At 36.7% G+C, this 18,485-nt stretch overlaps 1 protein-coding gene across 2 annotated transcripts in view; it reads left to right on the forward strand.

Moving 5' to 3' along the window:
- The window catches only part of EPS8 (epidermal growth factor receptor pathway substrate 8), a 179,222-nt gene that overhangs the window by 131,179 nt on the left and 29,558 nt on the right, over positions 1-18,485 (forward strand). For both annotated transcript variants that reach the window (XM_021690557.2, XM_044915452.1), the window contains 8 exons: positions 1,600-1,682; positions 2,276-2,412; positions 5,376-5,449; positions 6,734-6,860; positions 9,050-9,138; positions 9,514-9,588; positions 14,668-14,816; positions 17,504-17,687. In XM_021690557.2, the coding sequence (XP_021546232.1) occupies positions 1,600-1,682; positions 2,276-2,412; positions 5,376-5,449; positions 6,734-6,860; positions 9,050-9,138; positions 9,514-9,588; positions 14,668-14,816; positions 17,504-17,687 (918 nt within the window). The remainder of the gene's footprint in view (positions 1-1,599; positions 1,683-2,275; positions 2,413-5,375; positions 5,450-6,733; positions 6,861-9,049; positions 9,139-9,513; positions 9,589-14,667; positions 14,817-17,503; positions 17,688-18,485) is intronic.

Below are 18,485 nucleotides of genomic sequence, written 5' to 3' on the forward strand. Positions count from 1 at the left end.
TTTTCTCTGAAAATATATTGAAATTAAAATATTTTTAAAACAGAGGACTAAACTAAAAGACATTTTAAATCTGGTATTTGCCTCAGTGCTCTAAAACTTAGCCTGAAACTAAGAGTTGTTATGCTGAGTAAAGTTTCTGGGTTTCAGTGTTGAGAATAAAGGGCTTGTTTTATGTGATAGGGGATGCTGGTATTGATGGGTCTGAAACAGATTTACTGAATTACTGTTTTGTCTAAAAGCTCAAATACCACTGTGCAGCTCTGTGTTTTTACTCATTAGTGCTATCTACATGAGACCTTCTTTTTCCTTGACACGTTAAAAATATAAACACAATGAAATATGATGTAGTTTCTTTTATATGGGTCATGTTGCAACATCACTTTTGAGTTTTAAAGTTTCTTTATTATGGGATTTTACACTACGCTCCTGCCCACCTCTATAGTAAAATTTTTCTTAGAAATATGATAGCCCCCCTGCAAAAGAAGTTCAGGGTTCCTAAGCATCTTCAGTTTTATTTAATATCCCACATAACAGAGAGTCTTTGACATGATGTTTATAATGTCTTCCTGAAACTAAGATAGTCTTACTGAAGTAACACGGAGCTAGGGTGCGTTAGCCCTCACATTTAATTAGGAATGTGACCTTGGCCAAACCATCATATGAGTATTCTTCAGTTTCATTAATTATAAAACAGAGAGGACAGATTAGATGATCTTTAAGTTTCCTTTCAGCTCTAAAATTTTATGATTGTCTGTGCTTATGGTAAAAGAATATACAGCATACATATTTGAGAAAAACCTACAAAATGACAGAGAACAAGCAGGAACAAAAAATAGGTGAGTACATCCCATCAAGAATCTAATATGCAATAATAATCACTGGTCATAAGTAAACCTCATACCAAACAAAATAAACCTCTTAAGAAGCTGCTAACTTCACACTGTTTCCCAAGAAAACCACATCAAATATTCTTGTTGGAAAAGTATTAGAGAAGTTAATTGTTTGGAGAAAGTTAGCTTTTACCTGAAATGACAGAATAAAGTGGTTATCAAAAAAGGTACAACCTAGTGTTGGGGTTCATCCCACGATTGTAGTGTATTTGTCCCAAACTGGGAGTATCTGCTGGGACTGACTGATTTGTTCCAGTAGGTTAATGGGTGCCCACCGGAGCCTGAGGCTGAGAAAGGGGAAGGGCTCTGCTTGACCAGCATGCACTTCTAATTCCTTCATTTCTTTTTAGGTAGAGATTTTCTCCCAGTTACATTTTCCACATGTACTTACATTTCCAGCATATGCAAATTCCTTTTCTCGTTGCCTGTATGCAAGGATAGCTTTTGTCTAAAGTAATGGAATCTGGATGAAATAACCTTTAAGAATTTCTTCAGTTTTTAAAATTTGTCATTATAAAATTCACCATCAAAAAACTGCAAGAGTCATGTTTTGAAAGCACATTTTAAAAAAAGAAAACACTTTTCTTTTGCATCAGGACACTTACTGATTCAGACAGGGAATGTAATCCATTTTGCTGTTGCTGTTTGAACCTATACATTAAGACAAGAAAAATCTATGACCTCACGGGTAACTTGTCTTGCACTGCAGGCAAACCTCATTAGTGAAGACATTGAGAGTGCGATCAGTGACAGTAAAGGAGGGAAACAGAAGAGGCGGCCTGAAGCCCTGAGGTAAAAACATTAAAAGAAATTAAGGGGTAGAATTGTTTTGTTTTTAAGTTTTTTTATTTGCGTTTTTCTTTTGGTTTTTGGGGCGTTTTTTGTTGTTGTTGTAGTTTCTGTTCTAAAGATTTAGAAAAATGATCTTCGATGAAGGTCTGTTTTACAGATTACAGCCTGTGATTTCAACTCATTAGCTCTTCCTAGTTTATCAGTATACGTGTGCACCTTTTCTCTCCGCGTTTTCTGGTCTTTCTCTGAGAAGCCTTCTCTAGCATGTATAGTCAGAGTCAGGACAGATGAGTGGCATTTTAAGGGAAGGAAGAAGCCTGGGTACAAATAGATATGAGGAATATAGTTAGTTCGTAGCCTCTCCAAGTCACAGGAGACCCGGAAAAAAATTAAACCTAGCGTTCAGTTGAATTAAAATTTTCCTGTGTTTTTATATTTCATACACATTTGTAAATATACATAAAATGAAATGGTTAGGAAGCCCTTGTTGTCCTCCCCCTTGACATCGTTCTTAAGGTTGAAGAGCTAATACCATAAACTGAGAATTGATGGACACGGAGATGGTAAAAATTCTGTTTTTTCATCTTTTTTAGGATGATTTCCAAAGCAGACCCTGGTATACCGCCTCCGCCAAGAGCTCCTGCCCCGGTGCCCCCTGGGACTGTTACCCAGGTGGATGTTAGAAGTCGGGTGGCAGCCTGGTCTGCATGGGCTGCTGACCAAGGGGAGTGTGAGTGTTTCTGAGGATTGCTACTTATTGACCATTGACTTTGGGTTGTGACATAATCCTTGCTCTCAAATTCTGATGCTGATTTCTGAGCTGAAGCTTGAGGTTAGCTTTTTTAATTAAAAAAAATCATAGATACAGGAAATTTAAAACTTTGACACTATAAGACTATTGCATATGAGAGTTCACACCAGTCATTTAAATAAATACGGTGTTAGGATTAGGTTTTTTTTTTTTTTTTTTTAACGCAATCAAAGAAAGATGGGAAGTTTGACTCAGCTGTGAGTCGAACTCTCTACCAGGGAAGAGACTATCAGATTTTTTTGCAAAGATTGTCCTTCAAAATTCTTTCCATTATTATTGTCTTACCACTCTCCTGTTTGGGAAAACTGTTGTGCTTACATGAAAAGGCTGTACGGGGAGTATTAGGACAAGAGTAAAAGCATCTCCATCTCACTAAACTTGGCAGAGGGGCCCTTTGTGTGCATCATCATTTTACCTTGACGTTCTTTTTCGAAGACAAATAATCCGAGCATAGAACTTCGCATAACTTTTTATATGTCAGAATGTTTTTTTTGTTTGTTTTTTTTTTTAACCAGATCTGAAATTTTTATGACTGAAAATGCCTTAAAATATGTTTGGTCCAATCTTTTTATTATGAGTGAATAAATTGTGATCCAACGAGTTTGAATTTGATGAAGACTAGAGTCTCACGGTTCTGCCTCATTGTTCAGTGGACTTAAATCACTTATCCTTTATCTAATAAAACATTATTCATGCAGATATCTAACAATGTAGTTAAACAATAGAACTTGGTGGCCGTAAATAAGTGACACTAGACTTTATTTCGAGTCTGGTGAGTCAAAAGTTGGACTCTGGAGTAAGACCAGGATCTGCTGTGTGACCCTGGATGGTACCTCTTTGTGTTTCAACCTCACTTGTAAAGTGGGGATAATGATTCATGGGTTGCTGTGAATCTGAAAGCGAATAATGTCGACAACAGTCCCTACTGCAGTGTAAAACACATAACGTGTGGTTCGTCTCATTTTTGCCAAATTGAGTTCATTTTATTTCTGAATTGCTTTCCATTTTATTTATTTTTTTTGTATACTTGAAGTTATTTTTTAGAGATTTACATGTAAGCCCAGCTACCAGACAGATGAAAGAAAAAAGTCTTTGAAACATCTGTTTATCAAAAATGAAGTAGCAGAATATTTACTTTATAACAATTTGTTTTTAGAAATCATACAAATTTCTGTTGATCTGTTTTTTTTTTTCTGTAATATTTTGTGTTTAAAAAAACCTAATAGGAGTTTGTAGTGTTTTCTACTTTTTGTGTTCACATAGTGTTTTGTTGTTGCTACTATTTTGGTAGAAGAGATGTGGGTTTTGAGAGAGATCAAAATGGTCTTCCTTGAAGTTGAGGAAGGATAAGAGATCTTAAGTTTATAAATATTCTGAATAAATTTGTGAAAACATCTGTAAAACCTAATATGATTTACAACAAAGAGATGTTTCTGGGCTCTCATTAGATTTTGTCTAAAATATTCTGTGCAATCTTACCTATTTAAATGAGAGTAAGAAAGGGTTTTCAGAACTTCTAATTTTCTACTAGGCCGTATAGAACGTAGCACTTATCATGTGGGGTTCTGTCTGGACCCAGGCCAGTTTTTGGTTGGAAATCCCCCCAAAAGGAGTATATTTTTGGTCCCTCTGAAGGCTCCAGCTAACTCAGACTAAACATCTCCTTTGAATCCTTGACACAGCCTTACCCCTGACTTCCAAAAGTGATCTCTGTAGAGTAGTGGCAGCGGGGTTCGTAGTGGTGCCAGAGACCCTGAAAAAGTCTGCGAGATACTGCATCTCCCCTTACCTCACCCTCCAAGTGATATTTTGGGGCTTATCTGGAGTTCTTACTAGCTGTATTTCAAGTTCAACATGCTTTCTGTAGTATACTATACCCAAGAAAGCCGCTAACTCCATGTAAAACAGCATTTAACTGGCAAGAGTTCATAAATATAAATTCTAATTATTTTAAAGTACTTAAGAGCCACTAATTAAGTTTCAAAAAACTCCATAATTTCTTCTTTTTTGGGGGGGGCGATATTCCATTTATTGGGAAAGGCATAGAAGAGGTATAAATACAGAGTTCTCAGTATTTTTTGTAGTTTTCTATATTGAACATCATGAGTCATGATGATGTATCATGAGTTTTTTCCATTATTGATGATACATTTTTCCAGTTTCATCTGTACAGTTTTTCTTTTATTTAATCTACTGTGAAATATATGTAGAAGTATCTGTGTTTAGTGGTAGTATTAACCAGAAGGGAGTTCATTATAGTGACCTTATGATTAACATCATGCTTTAGCTAACTGAGCTAACTTAACATCTTGAGTGCTCTTAAGATATGTATTACTTAATTTGCAAATCCTCTAGAGTATTTATACTTATAAAGTATAAATCAGTGAGCCCAACATTGTGCTTAATGACAACTAGAATTTGAAAGAAGCACTTTACTGTCAGAACCCCCAAAGCTTTATTGTAATCACAGTGGTGGAATGTATAAAATTGGGAGGTTGCATTAGAAATTAGTTCACCACTTTTTGAGGAGCGGGTGCTTAAATGTGAGTTTATATTTCTTTCTTGTATAGGAATTATAGGGTGAGAAGTTAGGGTTGGTTCTACAGGCGGCTGTCGTTGGGAAGAGGGAGAATAGAAGGGGAAGTTACAGGGTAAATCATAACGGCTAAAGGCAAGCCTGTCAGCCCTGGCCAAGTGCTCCTCAGTTAGTGGTGGCAAGGATGCATGTCATTGATAGATGATGAGCAGTTTTCATTTTGTATCCAGTGAAGGTGTTCCCTTTTGCAAATGGCACTCTTTTCTATCCACTTTTCATGTTTCACTACCTAGATTGATCTTGCTTCGGTAACAGGTTGAAAGACTTGTGATTCTTTTTTCTTTAGTTGAGAAACCAAGGCAGTATCATGAGCAGGAAGAAGCACCTGAAATGATGGCGGCCCGAATTGACAGAGACGTGGTAGGTCCAACAGTCCTCTTTAGGCCATTGCCTTCTTTTTAAAGAGGAAAAAAATATCAGCAGGGAAAATGAAGTTGATTTAAATAAAGATGTTTTGTGCAAACTGTATTTTCTCTTTCCATTGGTGGTTATGCCCTTTGAATTATTTCTTTCTTAACTATTTTTGCCTTTATGCCAATATTTAGTTAGTAGGATAGGGCTCTGATAGAAGAACTAGCATATTAACTAGTTTACAAAGGAACCTAAACTGAATTATCAGATTTGGGGGATTTTAACTTTTTTCATAACTTGTAATTCATAATTGAAATGTCTTCTAAATATCTCTTCATGACATTTATTTTTATTAAACAATTTTACAATGCCTAAAAGATAAAAGTTAAGTGGAATTTTTTAAAAGTAGATATGTAAATTTTAATGTTTTATAAAGAATAAGGCTGTATTTATTTTTATTAGTCCATAGTAATTTACTTACAGAATGACAATGCCTTCTGATATAATAATAAAATATAATCTCAATATAATTACTATTTATGTTATATACAATCCTACCTTATTTGGAAACAAATACAGGAATTTGAAGTTTGGAATTTAATTTTTATATTACACCATTATTTATTATACTTAAAAGTTTACTTAATCCCGGTTTCTAGTCTTTTAAATTAGAAGATTGTCAGGTTTCACACATACTAGAGAAAGTCAGCTACGACAATCAAAACTGATCCAATAATCCCTGAAAGCATAATTCATCATTAATTCTATTTTACCATGTGGCAACTCTCATTAATGATTATTATTCTAGATTATCTATGTGTTTATTAGGTAATCAGAACATTCTATGTACCTTTAATTCCATGAAATAATATTGTTGGTACTTTATTGGCGTATTTATTAGAAAACAGAAATGCTCATTCCTCTTCTAACAAGATGTTTCTTAGAATTTTTCACCTAACTTTATGTGGGAGAACCCTATGAGAAAATTAGAGTAGTTGAAAATAATTAATAATCTGAATAGATATTGTGAATGCTTTCTTTATGGTATTGAAAACAGAACAAGATTAAGCTAAAGAAAAATGTAAATGTCAGACTTTAGCCACGGGTATATGTATATTTAGTTCAATTCTTTTTCTTAGAATTAGTGATAAACTTGAAATTTGCATGTGGGAGGTATTTTTTTCTTTTTTTTTTTTTAACTTTCTGATTTTCCTTTACTGACTAATAGTATTCAGTCGAGGCAAAAATGGTTTTATTTTGTCTTAAATCTTATTCTGTAATTTCTAATTCCAGCAAATATTAAACCACATTTTGGATGACATTGAATTTTTTATCACAAAACTCCAAAAAGCAGCTGAAGCATTTTCTGAGCTTTCTAAAAGGAAGAAAAGTAAGAAAGGTAAAAAGAAAGGACCAGGAGGTAAGTTGGATTTTCTCTTCTTTTTTTTTTTTTAGATAGATAGATAGATAGATAGATTTATTTATTTATTTATTTATTTATTTATTTGACAGAGAGACACACAGTGAGAGCGGGAACACAAGCAGGGGGAGTGGGAGAGGGAGAAGCAGGCTCCCCACTGAGCAGGGAGCCCAGTGCGATGCGGGGCTCAATCCCAGGACCCTGGGATCATGACCGAAGGCAGATGCTTAACGACTGAGTCACCCAGGCGCCGCTGGATTTTCTTAAACTTCTAAAGACCATTCAGAACTCCAGTGCTAGGCAGAGTTTCTGCCCTTGTGAACTGCTCAGCAAACTCCAGTGACAGTGGGTCAAAGTCCCTTTTCTAGTTTTGGGATAGCACCTGGGAGTTAGGCAGAGACTAAGAAGACCCCAGGGAATGGTCCATTTTGGTTCTAAGTTGGCTATAGTAAGAAAAGACTCTAGGATACTTAACCTAAATCACAGAGACTCTGAGATTCAGCTAACAACCATCTCTTTGTAGTTTTAATTAGTGACTGTAAAATTAATGTCTGTTAAAGAAAGTCATGGCTCTATTCTTCCCCTATTTTGATTTTATTTTATTATAAATATAGAACCTCATTATTTTGTTAAAAGGATTGATTTTTCTCATTAAAATAGTTACAACTATCAATGGATTTGAATTTTTATATCAGAGAACTCCCAAAGAATATATTCAGGTCACGTACAAGCTGTTTTGGGGTATGCTGTAGTTAGCTATTTAAAATGGCCTCAAAATGTATAAACTTATAACTGTGGAACAAAATTAAAAGAATAGTGAGTAAATATCCCTTTCATGACACGTGACCTCCCAGTTTTTCTCTTGCTCATGTCTACCTCCTAAGCATGTGACCTGTAGACTTGTCTTCCAGATGTGTACCTCTGGGTGTACGTCACCTCCCTGTATTCTGAAATTAAGTATTATTGCATCCTTATGTCTCAAACCACTTATTCCTGCTGTATCCGTTATGAGGGGTGTTCTATCCTCTTGGTCATCCAGATTCAAGACCACAGGTCTAGTATGACTTCATTCTCTAACTTGCAGCCAACATCGATTTTATTTTTTCAGTGTGTTTTATATCCAGTTGTTTCCCTTTTCATTTTCATAGCTAATGTCTGCTTCAAGCTGTCATCATTTTTTACCTGGCTCTCTAAGTAGTCTTCAAGCCTCCAGTCTTTTATTCTGGGAGGACAGTTGTCGTCATCTAATGTAGTCACTTCATTCTTCTGAACAGCATGTTAATTCCATGTTCTGTTGATTTACTTCTGCTCCTCCCCCCGCCCCCCTGGCAGTCAAGGTCACCCTCAGTCCAACCTTGGTCTGCTTTTCCATTCTCTTGGTTTCTCTGCTTTAGTTTGTTGTTTCATGTACATGCAGTTTCCTTTTTCCATGTTTTTTTACTTATACTGCTGTATCCAACTATGACATTTTCTTACCAAATTGCCGTGTAACAGACCTTTCAGATCCCATCTTAAAAGCTACTTTCCCCATGAAACATCTGTTAGGTGTCCATTTTCCCATCTCCCAACCAGGTGCAGTCTCTTTCTACAACATTTCCTTGGTGTATCTTGGTTACTTACCGATTTGGGTTTTCTAAAGATTTTAAGGCCCTTCAGAGCAGGGCTTATAACCCGCACATTTTTATAGTCTTTGTGATGATAAGCGCAATAATTGGGACATAAAAGGGCTACAGCATAAATCTATGGAACTGGTGAGGAGTCAGTAGAGCCTAAGGGTAGAAGGGTCCATTTCAAATGTTGGATCACCTTAGTTTGTTACAGTGAGTCTAGGAGATGTACTAGAGTAGCTAGGAAGCATGGTATCTGGAATGATCAAATTTTACAGACACAAATGGGGCTTTTTATTTTTTCATTTATTAGATTTTATTTATTTATTTTTTTAAAGATTTAATTTATTTATTTGACAGAGAGAGACACAGCAAGAGAGGGAACACAAGCAGGGGGAGTGGGAGAGGGAGAAGCAGGCTTCCCACTGAGCAGGGAGCTCGATGCGGGGCTCAATCCCAGGACCCTGGGATCATTACCTGAGCGGAAGGCAGACACTTAACGACTGAGCCACTCAGGTGCCCCTACTAGATTTTCTGACAGCTTTGCTTTCATCTGTCCCCCTTCCCGTTTATTTCTTTTAGAGGGTGTTTTAACTCTGCGGGCAAAACCTCCCCCTCCTGAGGAGTTTGTTGACTGTTTACAAAAGTTTAAACATGGATTTAACCTTCTGGTAAGTGGAATTTATTTGTATATAACCAAAAGAAACAAACGAAGGAGATCAAATTCTAGCCAGGAGGTTCCTGATTAAATGAAGAGATAAAATTATTCTTGTAGATTTTTTGGTATGTATGTTTTGATTTGCTTTTAATTAGGACAACAGATAATAAAACCTATGTATCCAAGCAAATTATCAAAAAAGAACAACTCCTAACTTGTTTTTAAACTAAATTCTCTTAATCTGACTTACCTAGGCTGATTCATATATTAAAAGTTAAACTAGTAGTAAAGAACTCTTTCTCTGAGTCTGTATCAGACCTTTATGAGCATCTGTTTTTTGCTTGATTGCATCATAGTAATCTGTTTGTCTGTTTTCTTAATGCTGCAGGCCAAACTGAAGTCTCACATCCAGAATCCGAGTGCTGCAGATTTGGTTCATTTTTTATTTACTCCATTAAATATGGTAAGACTGTTAATTTAAGAAAGTAATCACTCTTAGTATGTTTTTCAACCCCAAGTGTCTGTCTGGAGTATCTCGACAGTTTTCCTTCATTACTTTGCATGGATACGATTTCTCTTGGCATCTGTGTCAACATTGAGAATGTGCAATTTGGGAGTTTGAAAGAACCTTAGAAATCATCCTGTTCAAGCACCTTTACTTTATTGCTGAGGAAGCCGATGTCTCTGACAGAGCTAGGAAGATGAAAAGAAATATTTATCAGATGCTAGCGTTTCAGTATATACTAGGATATAATGCAAATGGCTATAATAATGTAAAAGTTTTTCTCTTTCTCCCAAAATAGGCTGGGTGTGAGGAGGTACTGGTACTGGATGGAGGGCTTTGCTCATTTATTTATTTATTCAGAAATACTAATTGAGAGCCTGTTACATGCTTACCATTATTAGTAGCTTATCAGGAATAAAACAGACATAAATTTTTACCCTCTTGGAACTTATATTGTAGTATGGAGGGGCAATCAGTAACCTAAATATATGCATAAATAATATATTTTGCTAAAAATAAGTGTTATTTGAAAAAATACAGCAGGGACAGAGAACGGGGAATATTTCAGGTGTATGCTCATGCAAGTGTGCACACGTATGCAAGGTGGAGTATTACCCTTTTTGAATAGGGTTGGTTAAGGTGAGAGGTGTCATTTGAGCAAATGAAGTGAGGAATGAGTCGTGTGGATTTCTGAAAGAAGAGAATTCCAGACAGAGAACAGCTATTGTGAGTGCTCTGGGATGGTAATTGCAAATTATGTTCTTGGAATAAATAAGTATTGTGACTTGAACAGAATGAGGGAGAGCTTAATTAGGAGATGAAGTCAGCAAAGCAACAAGAGGTCATATTTTGTTGGTCTTTATAAGTGATTATGAAATCTTTTACACTTTTGGAGTGTTTTCAGCACAAAAGGATTGCTCTGGCTAGAATACTTAGAAATCTGGGGGAAGAAGGGACTAGGGTGGTTATTAAAATAATCCAGATCAGAGATTATGGTGTTTGGACCGGGTGACATTAGAAATCGTAAGAAGTTGGATTTGGGGTATAAACCATAGAAGCAACATTTGCCGGTTGATTAGATGTGCTATGCAAGAGCCCAGGGTATCTCCAAAGGTTTTGGCCTAAGAGTGGAGGGATGGAATAATTATTCATCGAGATGGGGAAGACAATAGGTAAGACAGATTTTTTTGAAGGAAGATAAGGAATTCAGTTTTAGACATGTCAAAATTTTGTTACATCTAGATGGAAAAATTTGGTAGTTGAATATATGAATTTGGAGGTCAGTGGAGAAATCAAAGCTATAGATACATATTTAAGGATCATCTGCATATAGAAGGCATTTAAAGCCATGATATTATCACCAAGGTAGTAATCATCATTGAGGAACAAGGACTGGTTGAGCCTTGGGCAATTCAGTGTTAGGAGGATAGAAAGAACCAACAAAGAAGATTGAGAAGAAGCAGTTAAGTCAGGAGAAGAAACATAAGAATATTATGGTATTCTGGAAGCCAAATGAAGAAAATGTGTCCAAGAGAAGAATTGAGCAACTGTGTCAGATGTCTCTATGGTGGAAGCTGATTTACCTCCATGCCCTTGTTACAGCTGTGTACAGGGGCAAAGAAAGATGATTTATCTTTAAGGAGCTGACTCTGAACTTAAACAGATAATTTCTGCCTTTGTCCAGTTGGCCTGAATGTTTTCATGTGGCCATTCTGAACACCAAAGGAATATAGTCTCCATCTGCATGCCTGTAGGTTCATCTAAAATGTAGAGGCTTCTCTTTCTAGAAGGAAGAAGAGAGCGGACACTAGGGAGCAATTAGTAGTCTTTAGCATGCTCACTCTGTGCCAGGTGGAGTGATATCCACATAATACATTTTTTCCCCCAGAAAACTCCCTTCTCATACATGTATATTTGTACAAAAGGTATAATTTTTAAAGCTAACAAAAGGGTGTGTTGGGAACAATTCCCTTTGTGAAGGAGTTGGATGTTCCTATGAGTTTATCCAGCAAAAGGTTATACCTCTTGTGCCGGACGCCAGGATCCAAGATACACATCTTCATTTTCAAGATTTTCAGTATGCAGCTATGTTCTTTCCTTATGTGGTGTGGTAATATACTTCCCTTCACATTATATATTTCTTATATCTACAAATGGTGTAATAGCAACTTGTCTAGGCTGACGTTACATACAACCATCTTGTCCTACGGGGCAGTTGGGAGAACTCACTGGAATATTAAAGAGTACACAACAAAAAAGTGCAGGAGTTTGGGAAAAGCATGTGACAGAAAGCAGATGGAGCAATTGTCGCCCTCCCATACAGACAGATCTGAAAAGAGAGTAGGCTACAACTCACCCTTTTCTACAATTTCACCAGTTAGATGGGTCATTCTGGTTTTTGTGGGAGGACAAGTGAGTGAGGAGTGGAAAGGAGGTGGAGTCTCTTTTAAATACTTCCAGGAGGACAGACTTTCCTCCTTTGTGGGCTAAGGCAGGCATGGGTGGAGTGTTTGTGAATGGCTGTCCCTGTCAGAAGAGCAAATGATCACTTTGTGGGATGACAATGGCAGTAATGATAATTGTTAGTAATGTGTGATTATCCTGTGTCTTATTTCTGTGATTGTTTTTTTAAAGACTAGACGAAGCAGATAAATTTCATTATTTTGGTTGAGGGCATATGAACACTATGGTTTGAGTACTCTAATATTTATCAAAAATGGGGCAAATTCAAATGCATTTCCCATAGGTTTTACTTGATTATCAAAAAAAAAAAAGAGAGAGAAAAAGAAAGTGCAAGTAACAAAAAGGGATAATAAATCTTCTCCTTCTTTACCTAAGGGCAAATAGACAAGACCTGAAGTAGAATATGAAATGAATATTGCTTTACAAACATAGGAAAGTAACATTATTAACATAGGTGTCAGAACTGGGCAATAAGAGATTAGAAGATGAAAGTCCAAGACTACATCAATAATTTATGAATGCTTCCATATGTTGTTGCTATATATATAGAACATCAGATTTCTACTTGTCTAGTTATTGTTGAGTAATCCTTGCTTTATAAGCTCTTTTAAAAATTAAATCAAGGCCATTCATATGCAAAGAAGCCCATAGAATCTCATTAACAAAATTTATATTCCTTATTCTTTAACACATTTGATACTGTCTTGGTTTGAATATTAGGAAGTGTTGACTCTAAAAGAGTTTTTGCCATCTCCTCATTCTTGGCATACTCTTTCACACATTATAAGTAGATATGTAGATAATGTAGTCGTTACATGAAAGAGAACTATAAAATAATGGGACTGGTTTCCCTCACATGTAGAAAGTAGCCTTTGTGATCAAGCTATGTATCTGAAAATAGGATTCATTTTATCTTTTTTTTTTTTTTCATCAAAAATGACTCCTTCTTCATGGCCTCTCCAATCAGAATATGTTTGTTACTCCTTTTAATGTTCTGCCTACAGTGCCCCAGGCATATTACTTGGACAAGAAACATGGGAAGGAACATTTATTTAGGGCCTACGACCAGCCACACAAAATTTAGTGGCTTTAAACCTTGCAAGACCCGCCCTCTGCCCTCAGCCTCTCCACACACAAGCACACCCACAGCAACCATACATGCATACGTGCTTAACATCCGTTCTTGAGAGGGAACTATGTCTTAGGGCTTTTTATTGACATTTCTTCTCTTTCATTCCCAAAGATTTTAAAGTTCTCTACTCCTAGATTTTACTCCTTTACTTTTCCTTCTTAATCATTCCTACATATTTACCAGAAGTGCTTATAGGGCTTGGAAGTAAGAAAATTACTGTACCAGGCAGGGTAAATTTTGTTCTCAAGTAAGAGTCAGCCTCCCTCCTTACTTCTCATCTTTTCTTTCACTGATTCTCAATCATCCCTCTAACACTGTGTCTTCTGCAATGGACTTGGTCCAAGTCCTCACAGGAGGGAAAACTGAAAAATAAGCCATAAGTTAAAATGTAACGTGTTACTTATATGCATAAATTGTTTTGGGGACACTGAGGTGCCTTGGAGCTATGCTTTGGGATTAAGGAGGGCTTCTTGGAAGAGGTGGTACCGGAGTAGAGTTCTGAGTGATAAAGGAAGGGCCTCTTGGGGAACTGGGAAGCAGCACGTGCAGATAACACAGAGGCATACAACAGCATAGCATGCTCAGAACACTTGGATGACTGGGGAGAAACTGAGAAACTGACTCTTGGTCTGGAGCCATTCAAAAAAAAAAAATCCCTTTTTTCTTGTGCCGTATCTCTGGGAAGGTGAGATTTTTATAAAAGGGCTCTGGTTTCTGCTCTAGGAGATAACTACCATTCTTTAGCCAGGAAATAGCCTCTGAGAAGTCCATTTGGAGCAGTTTCCGGACATACACTTATCAACCTTTTGTTTATCAGAGAGGTGCACCTGTTTATTTGTTTCTGCTAATCATTAAATTATCCATTTTAAATCAGGACAATTTCCTAGAATTAAATCCTGGGGAAAAATACCATAGATTCAGAGTACCAGTTCTCATTCTTCTCTCACTTTTCTCTCTGGATCCTTTTATTTTTGTATGTCTTTATAGGCACAGCCATGGACTGTTAAGTTGAGCCTTATTTCTCTCTGTAGTATTCATTTATAGAACCATACTTTTCAAGTTTGGGATAATAGATTTGCCAGGAAAGATACATGTACTTTTTTTTTTTTTTTTTTTAAGCAAAAAGCAGAGGTAGTTAAACAACCTGGCTGAGAATTGTTTGGATAGCCATTAGTATTTTCCAGGGAAAATACGGTCATATGCAACCAATAGATCCTGTGAAAGTTGTTAAGCTACTAACTTTTCATTCTAGATTATTAGTCACCTTTGGGCCGGGCAGGTTGACTTAATAAGCTGTTTTTCATTCAGTAAGTAGTACACTGCACCACGTCAAAATCTGAGTATATAAAAACAGTGCTTGTTTTGGCATGGATTTTACATATTTTGAAAATATACAAGTAATCATCATCATCTTGCTAAAAAATGATTTATTGTCATTTTAGGTGGTGCAGGCAACAGGAGGTCCTGAACTAGCCAGTTCAGTACTCAGCCCCCTATTGACTAAGGACACAATTGAGTTCTTAAATTATACTGTCAACAATGATGAAAGACAGCTGTGGATGTCACTGGGCGAAACGTGGATGAAAGCCAGGTAGATGTATATGAGTTTAATACCTGTAATACTTCAAGTATTGTTCTTTGTTATTACAGGAATCTAACGAGATGTTTATTTTTAGCCTTCTGCGTATGAAAGACTAAGCATTACAGGTGAAAAAGCCTAAACCCTTAAAAAGCCAGTCTAGTGGGGAAGCTATAAAATGTAAGGCATATTAACTGCCCGGAGTGACTTATAAACTGCTGTTGTTTGGTAAGGGAGAGCCATCAGGAAGAGGATTTGAAGAGGGGGGTAGTTAGCTTTCAAAGAAGAGCTCCATTTAAAATCAATAGATAATAAGAGTAGTATATTATGTAATATTTATGTACACACTATACAGATAGTGTTCACCAGGCACCCTTCTATGAACTTTATATAAGTACTGTTGTTATCCCTATTTTACAGATAACAAAACTGAGGCCTAGAGTGGTTAAGTAATTTGCTCAAAGCCATATAACTCTTAAGTGGCAGATCTGCAATTTGTACCTGGCAATCTGGCTCTGGAGTTAATGTTCATAATTATTTTGCTATGCTGCCTTTCAGCTGGATGAGTAGGATTTCCACAAATACATAGGTGGGAAGGGGCCTTCCTAATAGAGAAGCATGAATGAGGGCATGAAGTAGGAAGTCAAGAGAATGGAGACTGAATATGGGTTTAGCTGGTATATAGACTTTGGATAGCAGGTGCTTGTGGGGAAGGGGGCAAGGAGGGATGGTGTTAAATGAGGCACATGGAAATAAGCAGGTGGGCTCTGAAGGCTCCCACTGCCATGCTAAAGAGTTGGAGAAGATTCTATAGGCTGTGGAGAACCAATAGCTGTGTGAATAGGAGTGTGACATAATCACATCTGCATTTTAGAAAGATCAGTCTGCTAGTTGAGCCTAGCAAGGACAAGGACCAAAGTGAGGCCAGGAGGCCCCTTGGGATGCTGATGCTAGTGTAGAGATTCCTTAGTAAGCAACATTCCCTGGGTCTGGAACAGTAGTAGTGGGAATGGAAAGGAGGAGGGGATCATTTTAAAAATCGTGTTTTTGTCAGTAGTGATTGTGGAAGACAAATCATTTACATTGCCTCATTTAACATTGCAGTGTTAAAGTTTCCTAGGCAAGGCAAAAAAATATTTATCATTTTATGATATGTGAATAAATAATTTTTGCCTTCCTAACCATGGCCCAAATCATTTTTTTCTCTCACTACTTAGAGTGAGTCATTCAGTGTGGTCACTTAGACGCTTTTCTTCCTAATGCTTTTGAATGGGCTAGCCTAAAAGTAATGGATCAGTTCATAATTTTTTTCCTCCTCCTTTTCTTCTGTTGAAACACATATAAATGGTGTTTATATATAAAATATAAAACTTACATTTTGGACTTAGGCAACAGCTTGTGTTGGGATATGGTTTACATATTGAATGGTTTACCAAGCAAAAAATTATTTAAAAGCCCTGTAGTTGTTGTTTTTATTTTGAAAACAATATTTAAATTTATTTATATACTAATATAACCTACTGTATCATGCTATTTATGTATTATACCATATCTCTGGGAAGGTGAGATTTTTATAAAAGGGCTCTGGTTAAATAGATTTCTTAAATCTATTAGATTTTCATAGTTTATAGTCTTATGATAAGCCTAGGTGGGATCTTTTAGTATTTTCCCATGAAACTTACTAAATTCATCAGATCTCCTAGTACAAAAATAGCTCAGACTTTCTAATTTCTTGATTTTGGGTCCTACCTCAAAATGAGAAAATGAATGACCATTGGAAAAACTACATCAAAAGGAAATATATCGTTAGCTCTTGACAAGAGAAAAGGTAATTTTTTAGATCCTAATTGTTAAGAGTATTAGGAAATGAATATACTGATTTAAAAATTCATAAAGATAAAAAGATCATGAAGGTACATAATAATCTGAATAAAAAGACTTATTTCATCATAGTAGAAATATAACCTGAAGAATTAATCTTTCACTCGTGAAAGATAAAACAACATAGTATAGCAGAGATGAAGCTATAATTTCTGTCCCAGTTATTTTTGTGGTTCATGAGTGATTAGGAGCTTGTAGAAATAAGCCTCTCTTAGAGTCATTAAATAATGAACGGGTAATGATTATGATTCCAGATTAGTCCTAACTTGATTTTACTGATTAAAGGCTCACTGATAAATTTAATTTATAAAATTAGTAATGTTTCATTTAGGGGACTTTGTAACTTAAAAAAATCATAAATGTTAAGAACATTCTCTGTTGTTTCTCTTTTGAAAGATGTATCTGACACCAGGAGGGTTCATACCAAGGGAGGGGAAGGAAGGGAAAGATGAGAATCTGAAACTACTTTAGATACAGGAGAAGTTCGTGTTCTAAATACTTGTAACACTTCTAGCCTCATGCTCCTTTTCCAAATTTTCAAAACCTATATCCATGTTACATAACTGAATTAATGGAGAATTGAGGCAGTGTACTGAAAACAGATCATGAAGCAGGATTCAATCTTCCTTTCATTTTGTTGGCATTCCAGACTAGTATAAGCATGTTCACTTTCCCTTTTTGAAGAGAGAGAAGGCAGATGAGGTATGCTTTGTTTCTGTTTGTTGTTACCTGTTTTTATTTTTTGTGGCTAACCTTATTGAAAGTAATTTTGAACATGGATACATTTCTTAATTTTGTGCCTTACTGTCCCTCTACAGAGCAGAATGGCCAAAAGAGCAGTTCATCCCACCATATGTCCCGCGGTTCCGCAACGGTTGGGAGCCTCCCATGCTGAGCTTCATGGGCGCACCGATGGAACAAGATCTTTATCAGTTGGCTGAGTCTGTGGCAAATGTAGCAGAACATCAGCGCAAACAGGAGACAAAAAGATTATCCATGGAGGTAAAGTTGTTTAGCATCACTTTTTGTAGAAAGTGCAATAACCTGTGCATTCTCTTGTAATTCTGATTGTGAGTTCTCGTTTTATTGATCTGAAGATTGTTCTAGAACCAATGACTATATGTCCTGCTGCCCTTGGTTACCTCTCACCTCTTTGTCATTGCCGTGACAGTTGCTTTGTTTCCCTGTGAAGCCTAACGCCAGCCTTAGAGTCCTGTTAGCACTCACCCCTACCCACCTGCTAGTGTTCCCTGAGCCTTGGTGATCCCGTTTCAATTTGTGAGTGCCTGCTTTCTCCCCCTGTCAGAGAATTGCCCCACTGCTGCTTGGCTTGTTCTTTCTGTTTTTCTCTCCATCGTCAGACCCTTAAGACAGCTCCCTGAACCTAGGTCCCTGAAGCCTGTCCCAAGCAGCTCTTTCCCAAATGTCCCATGTCTTCCCTCCTTCCTCCTTCCTTCCTGCCCTCCTTCCCTCCTTCCTTCTACCTAGTTCTAAACCCCGAAACCTTCTCAGCCTGGCTAGAAGGCCAGAGTGTCTTCTGGACTCAGTCCCCAGGCTCAAATGATCATTTATAACCCTAATACACCCTGAGGAGATCACAAAATTTATTGTGCCTTTTAAGTATTTAGTAAGCTTTAGAGCATAACCTATTTGGGGAGCAAATTGAGAGATTGAAATTGGGTAAGTTATCTCTGCACATTTCTTAAAAATGATTTTCCTGTGACTCTTTCTTGTTCTGTCAGAAAAGAAAATCAAACATTGCTTAAAGCTGAACCAAACCAAATAGAAGGATCAGAACCC

This window comes from Neomonachus schauinslandi, chromosome 5 (genome assembly GCF_002201575.2).
Source record: "Neomonachus schauinslandi chromosome 5, ASM220157v2, whole genome shotgun sequence".
Classification (NCBI taxonomy): Eukaryota; Metazoa; Chordata; class Mammalia; order Carnivora; family Phocidae; genus Neomonachus; species Neomonachus schauinslandi.